The following is a 21,761-nucleotide window of genomic DNA, read 5'->3' on the forward strand; positions in this document are numbered from 1 at the left end:
GTGTGGTCCTGCCACCTCCAGAGTCCAGCTTTAATGTCCATTGTCCAGGCAGGCAATTACACTCTGAGCACTGAGGAACTCTGGGACACGACCCTTGAATCACCAGCTAAATGCAGCTCTGCCTCTGAAAACTATACATCACACCCGTCTGCTTGGAACACCTATTCCTACCTGGTTTCAAATACTGAGGAGGAACCAAAAGCCGACAGTAGGGTTATTATGCAGATGTCTAGGCATGGGTGGCACAGCTTAGTCTGCAGACTGATTTCAGTAAATGTTAATTCATGGTTGGCAGAGCTCAGTTAACAGACTGATTTCAGTCAGTCAAATACTGTTAAAAATAGCATGATATGGGACCTTTAATGTTTGTTTTTTTGGACCCCAGAATGGGGAACACACAACACACACACACACACACACACACACACACACACACACACACACACACAAGACAAGGGAGTGAAGCAAACCGTTAAACACTAATTTCGTTCATGCATGCACATAGACTGCACACACAGACACAACACTCGGGCAGCCAGCAGCAAACCAACTGCGCATGTGCATAATCGTATACCGAGGAAAAAAGGTCACGAACTCTGACCCTACCACCAAGTACTGCAGCAAATAGTTAAAATATTAATGTATTGGAGTCCATTCATAATCCGATATAACAGTTTCGTAACAGGTAAGGACATTTTACGCACGGGATTCTATGGTCTCGTGAAAAAGACGCGACGAGTCAAACGCAGGAAGGAGGGAGAACTGTTAGGAGAGTCTGCAGGGAAGCAGCCATTAGCTAACCCAACCAAAGCTAGCAGCTAGCTAACCTAACGTTAGCGCTTTAGCAGTTTCTTCCGGAGCTCAACGTTTGAACATTACATTTGGCAAGTAGGTAATCGTGTGGGTAACTTAATGCGAATGAAGAAGGGGTTACGATAGACTGCGTGTTATTGTGAATGGTCGCTATTTGATTAGCCTAATGTTACATCGTTTCGGGGAAAACGTGCATCCGGTTAGCTTAGCCAAGTCAGCTAATTGTGTTAGCGTGGCTAACTACTCTTCTCCACACACCAGCCAACAACATATTCGGCTAGCTGTCGATTTAAGTGCGAATTAGAAAACGGGTAACGTTATAGTAGCGTTGGTGTAGAATAATGATGCATTTGGTCGAATCAATCGGGTCCAATGGAAGAATTTAGTGCGATTTGAGTCCCGTTGTCAAAACGATAACGTTAGTCGCGCCACTTGACTGTGGTTCTGCATGGGCCCTGAACCCTAGCGTGCTTTAACCCTTCAATGTTGACCTTTCACCCACAGGAAAAGAATTGCCTTTATCTTCCGTATCGATTTGAAATAGATGGCTGTCAAGCCGCTTGCCTGTGTTACTTTCACAACCATGCCGTCCATTTGTTGTCATTTTACCGTGATATTAGCCTGCTCTTTAATGAAACATGCGGCGCAGATTCGAGCTAGCACCAGCTGAATTAGTTAGCATAGGCCGCAAACAAGCCAATGGTACGCAATTTAATACGTTGATGCTAGGCTAAATGTTTATGGCTAAATGTTTATTATAAGTGTCCTGGTTATTTAAGCACGAATCATTTCAAGCTAAAGCTAACATCTCTCCCGACTCTCTTTTTGCAATCTGTTGTATGTGCGCCAAGTTTAATCTTGGATATTTTGAATTTGAACAGCCAATTTGTTTAAGTGATCCATGATTCATCCTTAAGGTTAATCGTAATAACGAAGGCTAACAACGATATTTCAAATATTAAGTAATCTCAGTTCAACATGAAACTCGAACGCATATAAAGATATTGTATGGGACATACACTTGTTTTTATTAAGATGTAAAATGTAATGTGCTTCCTCTACAGTTGCACGTGCCTCATGGGGCATTGAGCAGTGGAGGTAAATACTATCAGAATGGATGGGCAGACTCAAAGGATTCAACTAGTGTCAGCAGACACTGGCATGCCATTGGGGCACAGAATCCAGGTGATGAGACAACCTGTCATTCTCAACAGTATTTGTTTTGAAATTATATCCAAGATGAGGCAAATATCTGAGAGCAAACTAAATGGCTGGAATATCTTACTATGCTGCTGCTTTTCCACCACATGGTACCGGCTCGACTTGACTTGGGTCTCCTCACCTTGTTTATATTACCTGGTACTTTTTGGTAGCACCTCTGTCTAGTTCCAAGCAAGCTGAGGCGATACCAAAAGTGACATGAAAACTAGGGATGTTCATCAATTATCGAAAATCGATAATTGATCGTTAAGGATTGGAATCGATCCTGTGGCATTTGGATCGATTTTTTAATTATTAAAAACAAACAAATTTGGACTAGGTTTGGGTGGAATTCGTTCCTCCTCGCCCCACTCCATTGCACAGCCGACTAACGTGAGGTGGAGCTTCATATAGTCTCTAGTTTTCTGGCTGGGCACGGGCCTTTGTGCCAACAAAACTGTTTTAAACATGGGAAATTCACACCGGCATTCGCCGGGGACAGCAGTGTTGGAGAGGAGACATATTGAAATAAAGAGTTCATTGAGGAGAACACGTTGTCTTTCGTATTTTCTGCCATAGGCATTCATTTTGTAAAAAAAAAAATTGAAAATTGAAAATTTTCTAAGTATTAATATGATCGATAATCGATAATTGATCGTTAATTTTCACCGATTATCGATTTTGGAAAATTTTCAAAATGAACATCCCTAATGAAAACACTGCAGACTTCTGATTGGTCAGAGAGAATCGTCATCATTGCGTGACACGGGGACATGGTCATGCACAAACCCAGTTAGCTAAGTTACTATAGCGGCTGCAATTTTTTTCGACAGTGACTACTTTTCTACCAGGTAACAGCCACATAAAGAGGATCGATATCCTCCATTGTTGCTGTGTATGTCGCGTGACTCATAGTTTAATGTGGTGTCGCTATGGCGACCAGTTTGGGGAGAGGGGTGCATTATCTGCAGTGGAAAACCAGGTGGCATGACCAAAAAGCGAGTGGAGTTTATGTGAGCTGGTACCATGCGTTGGAAAAGTGCCAGTAGTGTCTTATTTGTAAAAAATAAGATTAGCAAAAGAGATCTCGTATCTCAAATGTTTTTATCTGGTTAAATAAAGGTTAAATACAAAATAAATAAATAAAAATTAAGATTCTTCTTAACAATACAAAGTGAGATGTTTTCTTTTCTTAGTAGTACTGCAGCTGGCTTTATACATAATTACTATACTATAACTCCTCTACCACACTTTCTGCTCTTAATGTGTACATTCTCTTATGTTTTGTTTGATTTACTTATAGATTGTAACTGATCAGCAAACTGGCCAGAAGATCCAGATTGTCACAGCGCTGGAATCCTCCCCTGGGAAGCAGCAGTATATTCTAGCAAATGCTGACTACTCCTCAGGTGGGAAGGTGATCTTGAAGCAGGAGGGCTCACCCAACAAGGTCATCCTTGCTGGTGATGGCTCCGGCGTCAACCAGCTGCTCTTTACTTCTCCTGAACTGGCCGGGCAGCAGATTCAGGTACTGCCCAGTGACCTCCTCCAGCCGATGTTGATAAACAAGTTACGAAAATGTCCCGTGACCGAAGCATGAATAGGTTTACTCTGTCTACGCAATTATTCCAATGTTTTCCATCTGTTTTTGAATGTTTCTCTTGTCCTGGGTTGTTTCTCAGTTTGTAACAGAAGACCAGTCCCTTGTCAAACCAGTCGTGGAGTACTGTGTTGTGTGTGGGGACAAGGCGTCAGGTAGGAATCAAATACAGCTTGCAGATGCTTTAACGTTGTTGTCTTTCAATTGTGTTAACGCACACAACCGCCCCATACATTTTCCAACCTAACCCCTGTGCTCTCTTTCCTCTCACAGGGCGTCATTATGGAGCCGTGAGCTGTGAAGGCTGTAAGGGCTTCTTTAAACGCAGCATAAGGAAGAACCTGGTGTACACATGCAGAGGCTCTGGAGAGTGTGCCATCAACAAGCTGCACCGAAACCGCTGCCAGTACTGTCGGCTGCAGCGCTGTATATCCCTGGGCATGAAACAGGACTGTAAGTGACTGTAATGTATATACGGTATACCTATAGATACTATGCTGCTCACGCTTGACAGGGTTGATGTCTATATTATATCTTCCTCTTCCCCCCCCCCTCTTAGCTGTGCAGTGTGAGAGGAAGCCTGTTGAACTACCCCCCAGAGAGAAGTCTGTCAATTGTGCCGCCTCCACAGAGAAGATCTACATCCGCAAGAACCTGTGTAGCCCTCTGGCTGCCACGCCCACTTTTGTAACCGACAAGGAAACTGCTCGGTAAAGGTCACCACCACACACCGCATCATTAGTTCAGTTGTTTATAGGAACGAATCAGCGTGATGTCACAACCACCCAGAAATGAATCAGCGTGATGTCACAACCACCCAGAAATGAATCAGCGTGATGTCACAACCACCCAGAAATGCGGAACCCCGCAGCAGTTTGCAGAAGTAGCTCAAGAGTCTGGTGTATTATATGCATGTCGTGTTAAAGTTGTGTGAACGTTGCAGTTTTTAAAATAGTAAACGGCACAACCGGCGAGAGTGAGACACTCAAGGCTGGCTCCATAGGGTTCCATTGCCGTTACTTTCCACCCAGTGACGCTGTTTGTTTACCAAAATGCTGATCGGCTGATCCCTCGTGTCAGTCAGGACACAACATGATCCCTTGTGTCAGTCGGGACACAACAAAAATAATATGTTGCTCTCCTTTACTTTGAAAGCAAGAAGTCTAATTTAAAAAAAACAGCCGTACATCTAGGGATCTTTATTACATTTGCATGGTTCAACATAATAGAAAGAATACAAATGTGATAATTGCATCTCTGATGATTGCATCTCCCATTGCAGGTCCACAAGTTTGCTGGAGTCGAGTATGCTGCTCAATATCCAACAACCCTTCTCAAAGATGGAGAACACCATCTTGGTCCCGGCGTCCCCCGACACAGTAATAATAATAATAATAATAATTCATTTTAGCGCTTTTCAAGGACCCAAAGACGCTGACAATAGGAGTCCACAGAAAAAATAAATAAACGAGCAACAGGCAACAGATACAAATTATAAACGAGCAACAGGCAACAGATACAAATAACAATTAACATATGGGATATAACATGGGATATATGGAAAACAGAGGGGAGGGAGGGAGCGTATGTATGGGAGGGACAGGGGACAGAAGAGAGGGAAGGGGAACGGGGGGCTGGCAAGGGTGGAGGAGGTGGTTATGGGTAGGGGAGGTTGTTAGATATGTCATTCTGACCTGGCAAGAGCCAACCTTTTGAAATATGAAAGTCCTCTGAGAATATTGGGATTAAACCTTGTATCGATAATTGCATGTTCATGAATGATGTGTGTCTTAACGTGCAGGAATTTCATTGGTTGGTTTTGGGACAACTTGTGTTGTGGTATTTACTTTGCTGTTGTAAATTTCACCTTTTTCCTTGTTCCGCTTTCACCTATGTTATGCTGATGGAACCCCGTACCTTACAGAAAAAGTTTGAATTATAACTCAGAAGGATGAGGGACACCAGTTTTTCCATAATATGAAGCAGTTTGATGGACAGTTTATGCTATCCTGATACAGGACTTTGTGCCTGATGGGGATACTTGAAAATGACATGTCTCCCGTTTCTTCAGGATGACCAATGTCAGGGGGACCTCAGCACGCTGGCCAATGTGGTGACGTCCCTTGCCCACCTCAACAAGGCCCGGGAGGCGAGCGACAGTGGCAATGATCTGATGGGGGTGGAAACCCTTAGCAACGGTGACAGCTCCATGACGGATCTCCAAGGAGACGAGCAAACTGCAAGCGAGATCACTCGGTGAGGCGCACATCAAGCGACTTTGAAACGGACCAGCAGCTGTTTTCAAATAAAACAATGACGTGTTTTGGAGACGTACGTGAGCGTCAGAAAGGAAGCCAGGGGTTGTGTTTTCTGTATGTCGTGAAGCTCTAATAGAATTGCTTCTAGGGCCATGTGGTTTCTGCATCTGCTCTTAAGGAGGTAATTAGATTTAGGCCAATAGGCAGCCAAATATGATCAATCTAAGAGTACTGTCAAGGGTTTTTGAGTTGTATCTTCTATTTCCTGTTGGTGTGAACTATACCGTACTAGGAAATGGATCTCTAGCAAATCTTGAGCCTTCTAAAATTCATCATTTGACTATTTGGTTCTTCTGAGTTGTAGGAAGTTAGATGTATTAATATGGGAGTTTTATGTGTACTAGGCCTCAAGCAACGCTACACGCGCTCTATTCCTAGGCTCGCCCGCTGCGCTGATGACATCATCAATGATGTCACAATGCACAATTGCTCAAGTGACATCACTTATGACATCAGTGATTTATGACATCACCAATGACATCAGTGATTTATGACATCACTGATGACATCATCAGTGATTTATGACATCACTGATGACATCATCAGTGGGACAAAAATCGGAACAGACAGAACAGAGCTACATTGCCAAATTAGATGGATAAATATTTTGTTTTGCGTATCCCTAGAGCATTTGACACGCTGGCCAAAGCGCTGAACCCTGGGGACGGCTCAGCAGGAGAGTCGTTGGAGGCCACCATGCAGCTGATGTCAGGGGACCAGTCCGGCCCTGTGGTGGAGTTGGAAGGACCTCTGCTCTCCAACAGCCACGTCCCCTTCAAGGTACAAGTCCAGCCGTTGACCCTCAAGATGAAATCCAACCAAGAGCAAAAGTGAACTCCTGCTTTAGGATTTGCCATGTTTACTCTTTCTGATTAGCGTTGTAGTCATGATCCTACCCTCCTATTTACAATCTGTCCCTACAGCTTATGATGCCTTTGCCTGTGCCAGAGTACCTCAATGTGAACTATATCTGTGAGTCAGCTTCCCGGCTGCTTTTCCTCTCCATGCACTGGGCACGCTCCATACCTGCCTTTCAAGCCTTAGGGTGAGCTTCTCAATTATACCCTTTCAAATAGCGCCATTGTCCTCCTGTGTCATTACATGTCAACTGAGAAATGATTGTCAATTCAGTGTCATTTGAATAATGTGTCCTTATAGTTCTCTGCAATCAGTTAAAATGAACCCATTTTCTTATTTCCCAGTGGTCAAGATAATGACATTAACTTGATGAAAGCCTGCTGGAATGAACTGTTTGCCCTGGGTCTGGCACAGTGTTCCAACGTTATGAATGTTGGCACCATCCTAGCTGCCATTATCAACCATCTGCAGACTAGCTTACAGGAAGGTAAGAGGGCCACATTGGTGAACGACAGATCCAATTCACCATGGTTTTCTATTGGCTATCTGCATGTTTTAAGTCTTAAATTCACAATGGTTTTCTATTGGCTATCTGTAGGTTTTAAGTCTTAAAGGAGGACTTTGCCCATTTTCAACCAGCTTTGTATCATTACAATGTCAGTAGTAGTAGATGTATAGATAGATAGATTTTTATTTCTGTGTCATGCACCATATTCATGGTGCCCAGCCCGTCTGGGCTTACAAGACACAAATCATTCAAGTTCAACAATACAAACAAATCAACAAACAAGCTACAAAACGCTCAAACATAAACAAGACAGAGTTATGTATTCAGATGAACAACTTCTCCATTCTGAGTTTCCAAGCCCTCCCAATAAGCCTAGTATTATGCTAGTGTTGTAGTCAAGTCACTAATATCTCGAGTCGGAGTCGAGATCCTCATGTTCGAGGCCAAATGCGAGTCACCAAAGAAGAGGCCCAGTCGAGTCTCCATTACCTACAGTTACTGGAAGTTTTGAATGATCAAAAAGGTTATGTTCATGTGAGAGAACGTGGGCGGCGGGGGAGAGAGACCGCTACATTGAAAACCAGCAGAGAAATTTGCCGTTTTGTTGCGGTGGCAAGAAAGGGTCGGCGCGTTCTCATATCTCAATAGGATAATGATATATGAATTACTGGCTGGACATTCATGCACACAGGAAAAAGGTGAGAAACGTCAAATAATCACAGGAAAAGTCTGTTGAATCTTGCAGCGGTGACACGAGGCGAACATCAGCGCTTGCTCTCATCTGATGCTTAATTGCCCATCTGATGCTTAATTGCCCATCTGATGCTTAATTGCTCGGGTGTGCACGTGCACGCACCACAGCGGAGAAGTCTGCCTAACCAAGCAGGGACTTTATTACAACTCTAAAAAAACAGAACCCAAAAACCTGTCTTTATCAATTAACAAGTCCGAGTCCTTATCTCCAACTTCCGAGTCCAAACGCATGAATGCCCGAGTCCAAGTCTGAGTCATCAGTGCCTCAACTCCAAGTCGGGTCACAACAAGTCCTGAAAATTGGACTCCAGACAGTTCCAGTACTACACCACTGGTATATGCAGATGAACTCGCTGTTCTCTCCCATGTTTCCTGCACTGAGAAGATCCCCATTCATCTGCCTGCAGAAACTCTGCCCAGCCAGCTGCTAGGGCTCATAAATGCTCGTTAAGGCTCTCGATGAGTCTCTGTGGACGCCGCATACAAATAAAAACAATTATAATCTGTAGTTTGAACAACAGCCCTTGAGCAGAACATCTGTTCACTTGTGTCTCCAACTGACGGAAGTGCCTGCGAATGAACTGCAGCTCTCTCCGTGCAGGCTAGATGGAGGGATGGTAAACATTGATCTTTTGCACATATACTACCCACATTGTAATAATGATACAAAGCTGTTTGAAAATCTGCAAAGTTCTCCTTTAAATACAGTTTCAGAATTCGAAGTAAAACTGTGCAAGCCAACCATGTAGACCAATATTTTTGAGAGATCTACTGTTTTCACTAGGGGTGCAACGGATCACAAAAACTCGGTTCAGATCCTGTCACGGATCGGATCATTTTTCAAATCAGCGAAAAGAAGAATTAATATAAAAATGGGCTACTTTGGCTCTTTTTGTTTTGTCTATTAAAAAAACATCAGATAGGCTATGCAAACAGTGCAGACGAGAAGTGCTATACAGAGAAACAAGAATGAATTTAAATAAACAAATAAATGTAATAATAATAATTTACTCCAGATGTATGTATGTTTTTGTTTTTTGTTTTTGTCTGAGCCTGTTTGTTCCCTATGTTTTGAAAATTGTAAAATAATAATAATAATAATAATAATAATAATTTACCCCAAAAATAGATTTGGGATAAATAAACTAAAATTTAACTAAAAATTATTTGCTACTTTGACTCTGATGCAGCTGCCTCTCTGTCCAATGTCAATGTCCCGCCCACAGCACTATCTGGTTGCTTACACGCCACAGACAGGCAAAGAGACAGGGGTTCAGCCATCAGCCCCAACAACACGTAGCAAAATGTCTATTCAAATGGAAACAGTGCCCCCCCCCCTCCAGTTCTCCAATAGTCAATGCATACATGGAAAAGCAATGTAAAAGAAGTATCTATACTGAGTTATTTGCAACATACAAAAGAAATCAATAGGGGGGAAAAATCAAAAGACATAAATGGGAGACATACACCAGGGGACATTGACCCACTGCTAGCAAAATCCTTCAACAAATATCTGACAAAAAAGAAAATTCAATAGATTTAAAATATAGTTCAGTTTCCTTTACAAAGACAGCAAACGGGTGTTTTCTTTGTGTCAATTTACATTTGTGAATGTGAAATTGAATAATGGAATTGAACAAGGATAATGATCACATTGATTATATAGAACAAAGGGAAAGAGTGGTGCAATGAAACCTGGAGAAAACCAGACGTTCAACCTGGAAACCGCAGTGAAACAGTGCACAGCCCTTATCAGATTGAACACACCCTGGGAGTTGTTCACAGCCAGCAGAGCTGTGTGTTTTTCAAAGGGAAGGCAGACGGGCAGCGTATCGCCGTAAGTTGCATAAACGTCACAATCTTGTGATCTAGTTTCCCCATTACACCACTGAAAATGGCCGACGTCACAGCCTGCAGGACTTCACTCGATGGAGGCAAAAGCAATGGCTTTTTGAATCAGTCGCTCCTTTTCTTTTTCCCCTCCCCTCACTAACATAACGCAGTCATTGCCCTTCAGCATGCGCTCTTGTCTGTATCTTTCCACTGCGACTCTGCATCGACATGTAGGAACAGGAAAACTGTGTTTCACGCCGATGGTTAAACTTAATTAATTAACGTTAATGCACGGTTCACATGCGTGCCGCCGACCTGTGTGGGGCTGATCCGTTACGGATCCGAGCTGCGATCCATTGCAGCACTAGTTTTCACTTTTCACATTTTATTGAGGCAAAATTGGCTCTTGAACAATTGGCTTGTTATGTAAACTTGCGTGGCTCCCTCCTTAGGTCCTCATACCCTCTAACCTTGTCCTTGTTTTTGTGCCTGGCAGAGAAGCTGTCCCCAGAGCGAGTGAAAGTGGTCATGGAGCACATCTGGAGGATGCAGGAGTTCTGTAACAGCATGTCCAAGCTGGCTCCAGATGCGTATGAGTACGCCTACCTCAAAGCCGTCGTTCTCTTCAGTCCTGGTGCGTGGACCGCTGAAAGAGGAAATGAGTTGGGAACTTGTGGCCAGAAGCAATACAGTTGGTCCAAAGTGCTCAAACTCATGGCTTACGTTCTCCTGTTTGTGTGTGTTGTTTTTGTACCAGATCACCCAGGCATAGACAATACCCCGCAGATAGAGAGGTTCCAAGAGAAGGCCTACATGGAGCTGCAGGACTACGTCACCAGGACCTACCCCGAAGACTCCTATCGGTTCGTAGGCGATACTTCGGCACTATATAAATGCTAGGCAGTGATATACCAGCTCAGTGGCCTTGTGGTTTGAGTGTCCGCCCTGAGACTGGGAGGTTGTGAGTTCGATCCCCGGCCGAGTCATACCAAAGACCATTTGCCTCCCTGCTTGGCACTCGGCATCAAAGGGTTGGAATTGGGCGGGTTAGATCACCATATGATTCCCGAGCGCGGCACTGCTGCCGCTCACCGCTCCCCCAGGGGATGTGTCAAATGCGGAGAACAAATTTCGCACACTCAGGTGTGTGACAATCAGTGGGACTTTACTTTATACTCTTATTTAGCAGGTTTTGGATGTTGCGCTGTAGATGTTAAACATTATTTCTCCTTGCTCCCAGGTTATCCAAGCTGTTGCTGCGTCTTCCCGCCCTCAGGCTGATGAGTGCCGCTGTCACAGAGGAGCTCTTTTTCGCCGGCCTGATTGGCAACGTGCAGATTGACAGTATCATCCCCTACATCCTGAAGATGGAGTCCACTGATTATAACAGCCAGGTCTCTGGGCTGTGATGTTGATGTTGACACACGATGCACTCAAGACATTCGCCACCGCAACATTGGGACTTCAAAGACTAAAACAGCAAAGGGCAATCAGTGTGCGCAGCGGACCTGCTCGACCCAGTGCTGCAAATGCACTTATTTGACGGCGTGGCCTCCTACGTGAATTGTAAGATTTTCCCCTCTTTACCTTCTTCCTACTTCCCTGGAATCCAGTGGCTTTCTCAGCAGCAAGTCTGTTCTGATTGGCCCAGAGAGAGAGCGCGGCTCACAGAAGAGTGTTCTGATTGGCCCAGAGAGAGAGCGCGGCTCACAGAAGAGGACGAGTAAAATGCACACCAGCGAGGATCCCGTTATCTGCTGAGTCAGCAATGAACTCTTGAAACCTGCATAGTAGATTGTGCTTTTTATTGTATATACTATGTATTTTATGCTTCATATCCTCCAAGCCTTTCATTTTGTGCTGCAGACTTTGTTTTTGTATTTTTGGGTCATTGGATTACTATTGAATTGGTTGTGCTTCTTTCTTTTTTGTAATGTTTTTGAGGAAACAATCTTGTCATAATGTGAATTGATTTGTCGGGAGATGTTATTGCTGAAGGTTATAACCTTTATATTTTATTTGCCAATCCAAAGGATAGGGCCAGCATCACGAGTCAAATATTTGACACAATATGGATTTGAAGTAATTTATGTATATAGATATGTATATAGAACCAACCGAAAAGACTATCGTGGGCAATAGTTGCTTATACATAGATTCCATCTTTTGGACAAGTTAATGTAGTTGCTAAATGATTGTCAAGTCATTTGAAAATAATAATTAAAATAAGTCTTTTAATTGTACGCTCCTCTTATTGACACAATTGAGGCATTTCTTTTCATTAAAAGGCAATATGCAGTCAAACTTAAGAGGACCTAGTCTTTAATGTTTATGCCCCAGCATTTTGGGAGCTCCTTCGTTACGCCTAATCTCATTTGTATATTTTCATCTTTGTATACTGCTTGCAAGTATCACAGCTTGCTTCCAGGGTCACTGTGCTACCTATTGGCAATGTTATGGGTCACGTTAGGCAGCTGATGTTTTGGAGAATAGCTGTGGGCTACAAATAGACAGTTGAAAATGAGTGCGTTTGCATGCACACTAATAAACTGTTTATTCGCGGATTTCTAGAGTTACCTGATTATTCAAGTGTCATGTAAACAGCTTCCTTTATCGGATAAAGGCCGTTATCAGTTTATGAGAAAACCCATAAACACACCTAGGTTACTGCCGAGTCATCAGGTTTATTCATCGCTGTCAATGTCCACTCATGCACTTTGAGGTGAGTTTCCGCTATTTATTAAGGGCATGTAAACGCAGAAATTAGATTATTTACCTGATTATTCTCAGTTATCCGTTTTATTGTGTGCATGTAAACGCACTCGATGTGATGTTTTGTAGGAGGCCATGGTTATATCTGTTGGACCCATGCTCCACTGTTGGGAAAATTGGGAGATCACCAGTCTGCATTATAATAGGCTTTCTGTGTGGATGAAAGGAGTTATTTTCTCTGGCATAGAAGCCTGTTTTTTGACCGGATTAACAGTTATACAACAAACACGTTTTTGTCTCTAGTTAAGAGTATTTGTAGAAGGGGAAAGGGATCAACATTGTTCAAAACAAATGCCACCAAGCCAATCCCATTACCTCTCTGAGTCCCTATCGAGACCAAGTCTACTCGGGTTCAAGTATCCCAGTATCAGTGAAACTGACTCCACCCTCATCTGACATTTTTGGGATGAACGGTGGGATCTTGTGAGCATCATGGCCGCTGTATCTTCGGCCCGTCAAACGTGCCGATCCACAGTTTGGCTATAGAATCTGTTTACCGGCCCGCCTAGGCTAATAAACACAACAGATTGTTTACATGTTCCTTTTGAATTAATAATGCAAAATCTGTATCCGTCCCGAGTGACTAGTTGGGTTTGGTGTCGGATAACACGGAGGTGGAAGATGTTGCAGGGCAGTGTCCAAGGGACTAGACTTACAGTGTGTGTGTTATTAGCAAATCAATTTTTCATTAGCTGGTGGCTCTACAAATAGATGGGTGGGCAGTGTGGCTTGTAAGGTCTCCTTTGCTGTAGTTACCCGGTGAATGTGCCCAGCTAATTAAAGGCACTGATATAAGCGCATTAAAACTTGATGACCAGAAGAATGATATTGCCTGCTGCTGTTTTTAGATGTCCATCCATTGTCTGGTATCCAGTGTCTTCTTCATTATCTGATTCTCCACTGCTGCCCTATCATATCACTGAATCGCTTGTCTCACCCCTGTTCGAGACACAGAAGTGAATGCGTGGCGCTGTAGGGTGCACTGTATGGTGTGACGGTGACCCCTTGGATTTTAAGTAGCCCAGGTGTCCTCTAGAGAGATTATTATTACACATAGGATTATTATACGGCTCTGTCCCAGGCAACAGGGGATCATATTTACATCTTTATGTAGGCTACAAGCCAGCCAAACAATTTGCCATTGCGAAAACAAAATGCTAATTGTATCTGTAAAGGTTAAGCAATTTGTGATGCAACATAGGCTTTTGTGTTCCCCTGCTAGGCGGATTAGCTCATTCCAAGCTGAATGAATGTGAATGAAAGAGCCTGTTGGACTGCTCCCATGCCATGGTCTCTTCCGTCTTTGGGATTGACTGATGCTGCTTGAGACTCTGCTGTCCCTCTGCCCTTGCAATAAATAAATAAATAAATAAAGTAAAATAATAAGTAAAGTATGCTGTATGAGACCTCACAAAAATAGAATGAATATCAACAAATTACATCATGTATCATAAAAAAAACCATGAAGGATAAGTCACAATTTACCCTAGAGTATCACTGGTTGATATATATATATATATATATAAATATATATAAAATATATATATATATATATATATATATAGATTATGGCAAACATAATATATTATATAAAGAAAAAAAGGAGGCGTACGTTGAAAGAGTTAACTCCGCCTCTTTCTACCACTCTGCAGAGAGAAGTGGGCGGAGTTTGAGTCACCACATTGTATTTTGTATGACATGTTCAGGGGAGCCGGAGTATGTGTATGTGTGTGTATGTGTGTGTGTGACAGAGAGAGAGGGGCGAGAGAGGGGGGTAGTAGACATGGATGCGAGATTACGCCAGAGTTGTAAACTTCTACTACTGCTGAAAACTACGAGTTTCTAATTGACTGCGAGCCCAGCACGGGATTATGCCCAGCGCCAGCGTGTCTGTCCGAAGTTTATCTGAAGTAGAAAAATACCTCAACAGCCGGATGGTGAGTAGATGAGTTTGGCGACATTGTGTTCCCGTACTGTACCAGTGATACATTGTTTAGTTATCCACCCCCATGTGAAGCCAACAGCTGCTGCGTCCTATTTCTCAGTAGCCTTCATTTAAAAGACCCATTGTAATCATGTTGTTGACAGGGTACGAGTCTGTACAAAGAGGAAAAGGTGTCCATATGGTATGATATGGTGACTATAACGCGTCCTTATGAATATTAAAGCAGCCAAATATGGCGATTTTCTTTAAGACGGTACCGCGATAACCTACTGGACAGAAATCTATCCATTTAATACACCTGCATGAGTTGGCTAACGCTACGTATTTCAGTCTTTTTGACTGAGTCAACTCGGACCCCTATGCGGTGTCAGTTATGGTTATATCATTTTAGATCTCGCATTGCATCGACCCAGGTTTACTATTCTGATCTCTTGCCTTTGCCTAAGATGTAGTGGAGCCTGGGTGCCCCCTCTCTCAGGCAGCTTCCCCATCTTGTTAGGATGACACAACTCTTCATCATTAACTCATGCTGTGTATTTATTTTTATTTATTTTTATTATTTTTATTAATGATAATATTATTATTATTATTACTACTACTACTATTATTATTATTGTTATTATTATTATTACTATTATTATTATTATTATTATTATTATTATTATTATTATTATTATTAATAATAATAATCAGCGACCCCAATTGAGTACAAAATATAGAGCCACGTTTGATGAGATTTTGCATTTTTATTGTTATTTATGTCCCCATGCAGCCCCACCAACCCCCGGAATTCTATAGTGAAAGTATGACCAAAATAGTCATCTTCTTAATTTAATTGTAAATTAACTTCAGCCTGCAGTTTAACAATTCATCAATTTGCTGGGGACCCCCTGGAGCCTACCTCAGGGACCCCTGGTGTCCATGTTGAGGTGTAGTCTATATATCATAACAAGCAGTTTCAGAAAATAAATAAATACAAATTAAAAATGTATCTATGTATATATATCTGTATATACCGTGTATATATATATATATATATATATATATATATATATATATATATATATATATATACACACGGTATACACACACACACACACACACACACACACACACACACACACACACACACACACACACACACACACACACACACATCTCTCTCTCACTCTCTCTCTCTCTCTCTCTCTATACATATATATATATATATATATATATATATATATATATACACATATGGTGATTGCCTTATATTGACCACATTTCTTATTTACCATTACAACACAGATTCTTACAATATCATACAGAACATGGTGTAATACTAATATTCTTTATAGCACTGCATTGTTTGTAGTTATAGACAAAACCATTTTAAAACAATTCACCATTAAATCTGTTGTTGGTAAAGTTTCTGTAACTAATGTGAATGCTTTTTGATCATGAATTCTGTGCCTCCAGGATAATCTACCCATATGGGATCATTGTGATCTCATGAGAGCAATGCCCTGATTTTTTGCTCGCAGGTCATGTGTCTTATTTTATCCTTAAACGGCAATGTGGTAGCCATCTCTAGGTGCACATCTTGTCATTGCCCGTAGGCCTACAACTGACACTGACAACCTCTGGGGAAAAAACCAGCTGATGATGTTAATGTACAGTATGCTGTCCAAAAATCCCCAAATAGCTGTGAAACTCAGGTGCTCGACTCACTCATGGGCAAGAGTGACACCGTGAAGTGGAATGCTCATTCATGTGTCGAGTCTTGTGCAACCAGAAAGTCGGCCATATTTCACTTAGCGAGCCCGTTACTCCTCGGGAACATTCGCATGAGTCATCGTGCCCTTCGGCAAAATTAAGTAGTACAGACGCTCCACCTTTTTACAGAGCTTTGTTTTGATCCACCCACTAATTGTATCGTGTATCCTGCAGGGGACGCTGCCATGTTTGTCTCCTCCTTCCCCAGGATCTCACAAAACCATCCGTCCCACTGCAGATACTTTAGAGCGGCACTATACAAATTGAAACACTTAAGATTTAGGAATCATAGCCAAATCAGTACTCTAACCCCACTCCACCATAGAACACAGAAGAATAGTACGCACATCATTTGAGGCCAACTTCTCTAATAGGCCGTTTACCATTAGCCTCAGTTTACTCGGCAAGAGGCTGGCACCAGCAGCACAATGCATTGAAACAGCACATCTCACAATGACAGTGAGTCACTGGCTGGGCTATTACCACTGGACTGTGTGTAACTATGCTTTCCTCCTTCTGTTGCTCGTCAAATGCATTTTTGTCATCGTACAGTACAGCAGATAGAGCGGGTGAGAGGCCACCGATGATGATGCAACATCTCACGTTGAGTGGCTGCTTATATCTAGCTAGCGTGTTACCTTTAGCCTCCGTTGATGGTGGGCTGTGTGTAGAGATTTGCGTGCCATTTCTCAGCGATGTGCCTGTCTGTCCTTACATGAACCTTGCTCCTTATCAATAGTGGTATAAGCGCCATCAAACTACAGGCATTTTTGTAATTAAAGGAACACTCTGCCCATTTTCAACCAGCTTTGTATCATTAGAACATCAGTAGAAAACTGTTAACTGTTTTGAAGTCTGTCATTTAATTTGACAGTTATTGAGTGTTAAAGTGTGGACCAGTGACATCACTGGTCCACACTAACTCAAATTAATAACTCATTAACTCAAATCAACTCTCAATAACTGTCAAACTATTCATCATTCATCTAGTTTGACAGTTATTGAGAGTTGATTTGAGTTAATGAGTTATTAATTTGAGTTAGTGTGGACCAGTGATGTCACTGGTCCACACTTTAACACTCAATAACTGTCAAATTAAATGACAGACTTCAAAACAGTTTACAGTTTTCTGATATACTACTGATGTTCTAATGATACAAAGCTGGTTGAAAATGGGCGGAGTGTTCCTTTAAGGCAGACTGTTTGGCTGTTGTCCTTCTTTAATTGGCGTCTCTTCATGTGCTGTGCATTTTGTGAATCATTAACTGGCGACTGCATTCTTGTATAAACTTCTCCGGGGCTGTTATGTTGGTCGTTTGTCGCATATGAGCTGCTTTACTAACTAGTCCGTCACCAACAAAAGTGCTACGTCATTCACTTCAACTTGACTAAACTCTCTCACTTTGAATCAGTAGATATTAGCCACATGTTTAAATCTGAATTGAATTCAAATTCAATACTCTGCCAGTCCACTGGGGGAAAGCAGACGCTGGGAGTGTTAATGGGCTATTGATTGGCATTCATCTTTAGGGAAACTTCAAACTCTCTGTCGCTAGTTTTTGTCCTTTTATTCTGATGAGCCATATAGTCTGGCCTCCAAAGAAGGGTTTTGCAATCGATGCTTGGCTGCACAGAGTGCACAGACAGACAGCTGTGGCATGCAGATGAGAAGAGGAAGAGGAGGAGGAGGAGGGGGGGGGGGAGAAAGATGCTCTCTCTCTCTCTCTCTCTCTCTCTCTCTCTCTCTCTCTCTCTCCTCCCTCTCTCCATCTCTCCGTTTCTCTTCCTTTCCCCCCTGTGTGAGCCCTGAGTGGAGTGTCTGTTTCCATGAGGATCAGCTGGAGGGAATACCAATAAGCAGCGCGGGCTTCTTCCTCTGTGGTTCTGTTCTCTGCTGAACCCACGGTTTTGTTCCATCTCAGGGAGTGTGCCAGTCAGGGCTATCAGTGTGTGTCTGTCTGTGTGTGTGTGTGTTTGTGTGTGTGTGTGTGTGTGTGTGTGTGTGTGTGTGTGTGTGTGTGTGTCTGTCTGTGTGTGTCTTTCTGTGTGTGTCTTTCTGTCTATGTGCCCGCACATGACCCGGCCCGAGGCTGACATCATGATTTGATGGTTCTGCCAGATAAGCAAATCTTCTTCTGCCATTGTGCGGACTTGCAAACATTACTTCCTTATTACAAGGTCCATGCCTTCCTGTTTGCGTAAGAAGTGTTCTTTCACTGACGTCCCCTCCCCAGGGAGGAACAGCGCGTTCATCTAGCAACACACTGTACCTCCTGTCAATCTAAAAAACCAATTATCATTCCACTAATACTGCTCACTATTTAGTGCACACTCAGTGAATATATACTCTATATCTTCTTCTTCTTCTTCTTCTTCTTCTTCTTCTTCTTCATCTTCATCTTCTTCTTCATCTTCATCTTCATCTTCTTCTTCTTCTTCTTCTTCTTCTTCTTCTTCTTCTTCTTCTTCTTCTTCTTCTTGTGCGGCCAGTGGCGTGCCGTCCATTAGGCGAGGGGCGCTTGAGCCGTTGGGGGCGCCAGAGAGGGTAAAAAAAAATATATATATATATTTTTTACAAATACTTTTTCATGATAATAGGCCTACTATTATTTTACAATAGTAGACAAAAAATAAGCAGAACAACGTCTTAAGTCTTTAAATAATAGTGAAATCATTTTTCTAATTCTGGCTTTCTGGCTGCCTGGGCTGCAGCACTTTTACCATGGTCCCTAATCCATACCACCCCACCCCCTGCGCGGCCGCGCCCCCTTCTACCTGCTCTGAGCTTTTTCCCAGAGTGGGGGAAGGGAGCTGGAAGGTGGGTGCTGAGGGTGCTGCAGCACCCCCTGGTGGCAAGAAATGGGATTTTCGAAATTGTTGGATTTGGCTGTCTTGTGTTTATACCACCAACAAGATGCATTAAAAACAGTTTGTGCTTCCCAGCTCTAATCTTATTTCATATCTCTTCAAAAGTGTTTGATTTTCATCATAATCTGGTTTTCCATAATAATAATAATAAGTTCAGTGTTTATGCCTGTGTTGCTGTCTGTTGTAGTGTAAAACGACTAAAGGGAGAGCAGGTGCTTACATGAAAGTGAGTGAGAAAAGGATAAGATACTGAATAATGACATCACAACAGTATAACCCTAATGTTAATTTAAAATTAAATATTCTTCTAAATATGGATGAAAGTCCAAAAAACGTCAAATTTTCTTCGGCGCTGCCCTCACGGCGCTGCCCTCACCAGCAAAAATCTTGCCTAGGGCACCAACTTGGTCAGGCACGCCACTGTGTGCGGCTTCATCTCAGGCATGTGAGCGCAAGCTTTGTTCTTGCATGGGGAAACTGAACGAGTAATAACCAGCTCATTGATCCAAGGGAGCACTGCAGCACAAGATGAGCAATATTTGCAATTTCTATGGCAAGTTTGCTTTCTTACACAACCAAGTGTAACTGTGAAGCTGAGGCAAAACGAGTGGTAGCTTCTTCTCGTCCAAAGCGAGTCAAAGAACGTGTCAAAGAACGTGTCGGGTGCTCGTGGAAAATGGGAAAACAAGTGGAAACAGAAGGACAATGCAGGCACTCCAAATTAAGAAAGGAAGGAACTCGATTATAAAGACTTTATTTCCATAGCTTCCATGCTTTTGAATCTAGTCCCTTCCTCAGTGTGATTTCTCTATTGGAGTGTCTGGATTGTCCTATTGAGGCCATTTACACCTGGCGTTAACATGCGTTTTCTGCCATCAGATTGCAATCAGATTGTATTTTATCACTTCAGCCTGATTCCATTTACACCTGGCGTTAACATGCATTTTCTGCAATCTGATTGCAATCTGATTGCACAAATGGTTGTCCTCTCAATCCGCATAAAGTTGCTGTATCCAGATCGAGAGGACACATTGCATTTACACTTGTGTTCAATGTGTACACACAATGCATCCCTGACCACCTCCGGAGGTGGTTTGGCCGATCAGATTGCAATCCTTCTTCAATGTGTTTTTGGGGGGTGTTTACACCTGGCATTTCAAGTGATAAAACACAATCTGATTGCAATCTCTGATCACAGAAAACACATGTTAACGCCAGGTGTAAATGGCCTCTCTGTTTCCAACGTGTAACTAAGATTTGGGCAGAGGCTCTCACACAGTTTCTCTCTGGGCTTGGCGCTCCATCGCTGGGTTAAGATTGAGGCTAGTGCAGTGGGATCTTCTCTTCATGTTGTGCTGGTCAGGTCAGTGCATATTAAAGGGGTCATGGTGTTGGACAGACTTAACTGTGTGTTAAGTAGGGCAGCGTGGGGGTTCGGGGGGCCACACTTTCCCACATGCGCTTTGTACTGCAAAATGACCGGAACGTGGTCTAATGCCTGCATGTGAGAAAGGCGCCGTGCCGGTATAAGCGCGACCCCGTCGTCCCCGACATTTCACCAGTTTGGAGCCAGTCAGAAGAGCGGTATGCTCTTAAGGGGACGCAAGTGGAAACGGGTCCAGTCATTTTCCGCGACAGCGGTCCTTCAATCATGGGCGAAGTGTAGCCTACACACGTTGCTTAATGTTCCAGCGGGCATAATCTAATCATTCGCGCACATTAAAGCAAACTGGCGAAATGATCTTGTGATAATAATGTGTGGGCGTGCTGATTTTCCCCTCTCTGCTGCCTGCTCGCTCTCTGTGGCCACAGTCCTCCTCCTCCTTCAATCACAGTCACAGCCCGACAGGGACACAGACGAAGCAGATGCACGAAGCGAAATGTGGAAGTATTTTGCTTACGTTGCCGACAGCGAAGGCAAGCCCGGACACATAAAACAAAGCCAGTCTGTAAAAAGTGCTTCAACGCGACGCAGGTGAACGGATAAACAAGCAAACTTATTTCACCATTCGGAGTTTTGCCGACACGTCACTCCCCACCCGCTCTGCAGTGCCGCCCCGCCCCCCAACATACAGGCAAATTCGCTGATAGATTCCCACATGCGCGAGCCGAAGTGTGAAGGGAAATGTCCGATATTGACTTACAGGTAATTTTCCGGTACGCATGTGGGAAAACGGCTGGGGGGAGATGTGAGGGAGGCACCCCGGGGTGGAAGACCTCCTCTAGATCCTGACATCCTAAAGCACATAAAGAAAACTGCAGGGACTGTCAAACGTAATCTTCTGCAATTTAGATTCGTTCGAGGTCAGCTGAGCACTGATGCGGCGAAACTGTATCTTCATTCTTTCATTTGATCACATCTGTCTTATTGTGCCACTACGTGGTCCCAGGCCAATAAAACAATGACGCAGCCACTCTTTACTCTATTCAAACAAGCGTTGAAGGTCCTGGATAAAAAAACCTAACGGCTATCATTACTGTAACATTATCAAGAAATATAACTTTCTGACATTCGAGAATTTCCTGCTGATGACAAAT

General features: G+C 43.0%; 2 protein-coding genes across 3 annotated transcripts in view; both read left to right on the forward strand.

Moving 5' to 3' along the window:
• The first annotated feature begins 577 nt into the window (after positions 1 to 577).
• nr2c1 (nuclear receptor subfamily 2, group C, member 1) lies at positions 578 to 13,344 on the forward strand. 2 transcript variants are annotated; one of them, XM_083663319.1, is made up of 14 exons: positions 578 to 685; positions 1,878 to 1,998; positions 3,317 to 3,541; positions 3,696 to 3,768; positions 3,887 to 4,066; positions 4,173 to 4,323; positions 4,896 to 4,992; positions 5,685 to 5,869; positions 6,558 to 6,711; positions 6,855 to 6,976; positions 7,134 to 7,276; positions 10,380 to 10,517; positions 10,641 to 10,746; positions 11,124 to 13,344. In XM_083663319.1, exons 2-14 carry the CDS (start codon positions 1,927 to 1,929, stop codon positions 11,290 to 11,292), a joined length of 1,815 nt encoding a protein of 604 aa, XP_083519445.1. In that variant the 5' UTR covers positions 578 to 685; positions 1,878 to 1,926; the 3' UTR covers positions 11,293 to 13,344. The 2 variants fall into 2 exon arrangements, 1 of the variants encoding a protein (XP_083519445.1); XR_014553890.1 differs by lacking the exon at positions 11,124 to 13,344 and having other exon boundaries at positions 10,385 to 10,517; positions 10,641 to 10,730.
• Positions 13,345 to 14,425: 1,081 nt separating this feature from the next.
• The window catches only part of LOC310800711 (transmembrane and coiled-coil domain protein 3-like), an 18,911-nt gene continuing 11,575 nt past the window's right edge, over positions 14,426 to 21,761 (forward strand). Inside the window, exon 1 of the mRNA XM_083663326.1 lies at positions 14,426 to 14,592. Coding sequence (XP_083519452.1) covers positions 14,527 to 14,592 — 66 coding nt within the window. The 5' untranslated portion in view covers positions 14,426 to 14,526. The remainder of the gene's footprint in view (positions 14,593 to 21,761) is intronic.

The sequence above is a fragment of the Poromitra crassiceps genome (genome assembly GCF_964638095.1).
Source record: "Poromitra crassiceps genome assembly, chromosome: 30".
Classification (NCBI taxonomy): Eukaryota; Metazoa; Chordata; class Actinopteri; order Beryciformes; family Melamphaidae; genus Poromitra; species Poromitra crassiceps.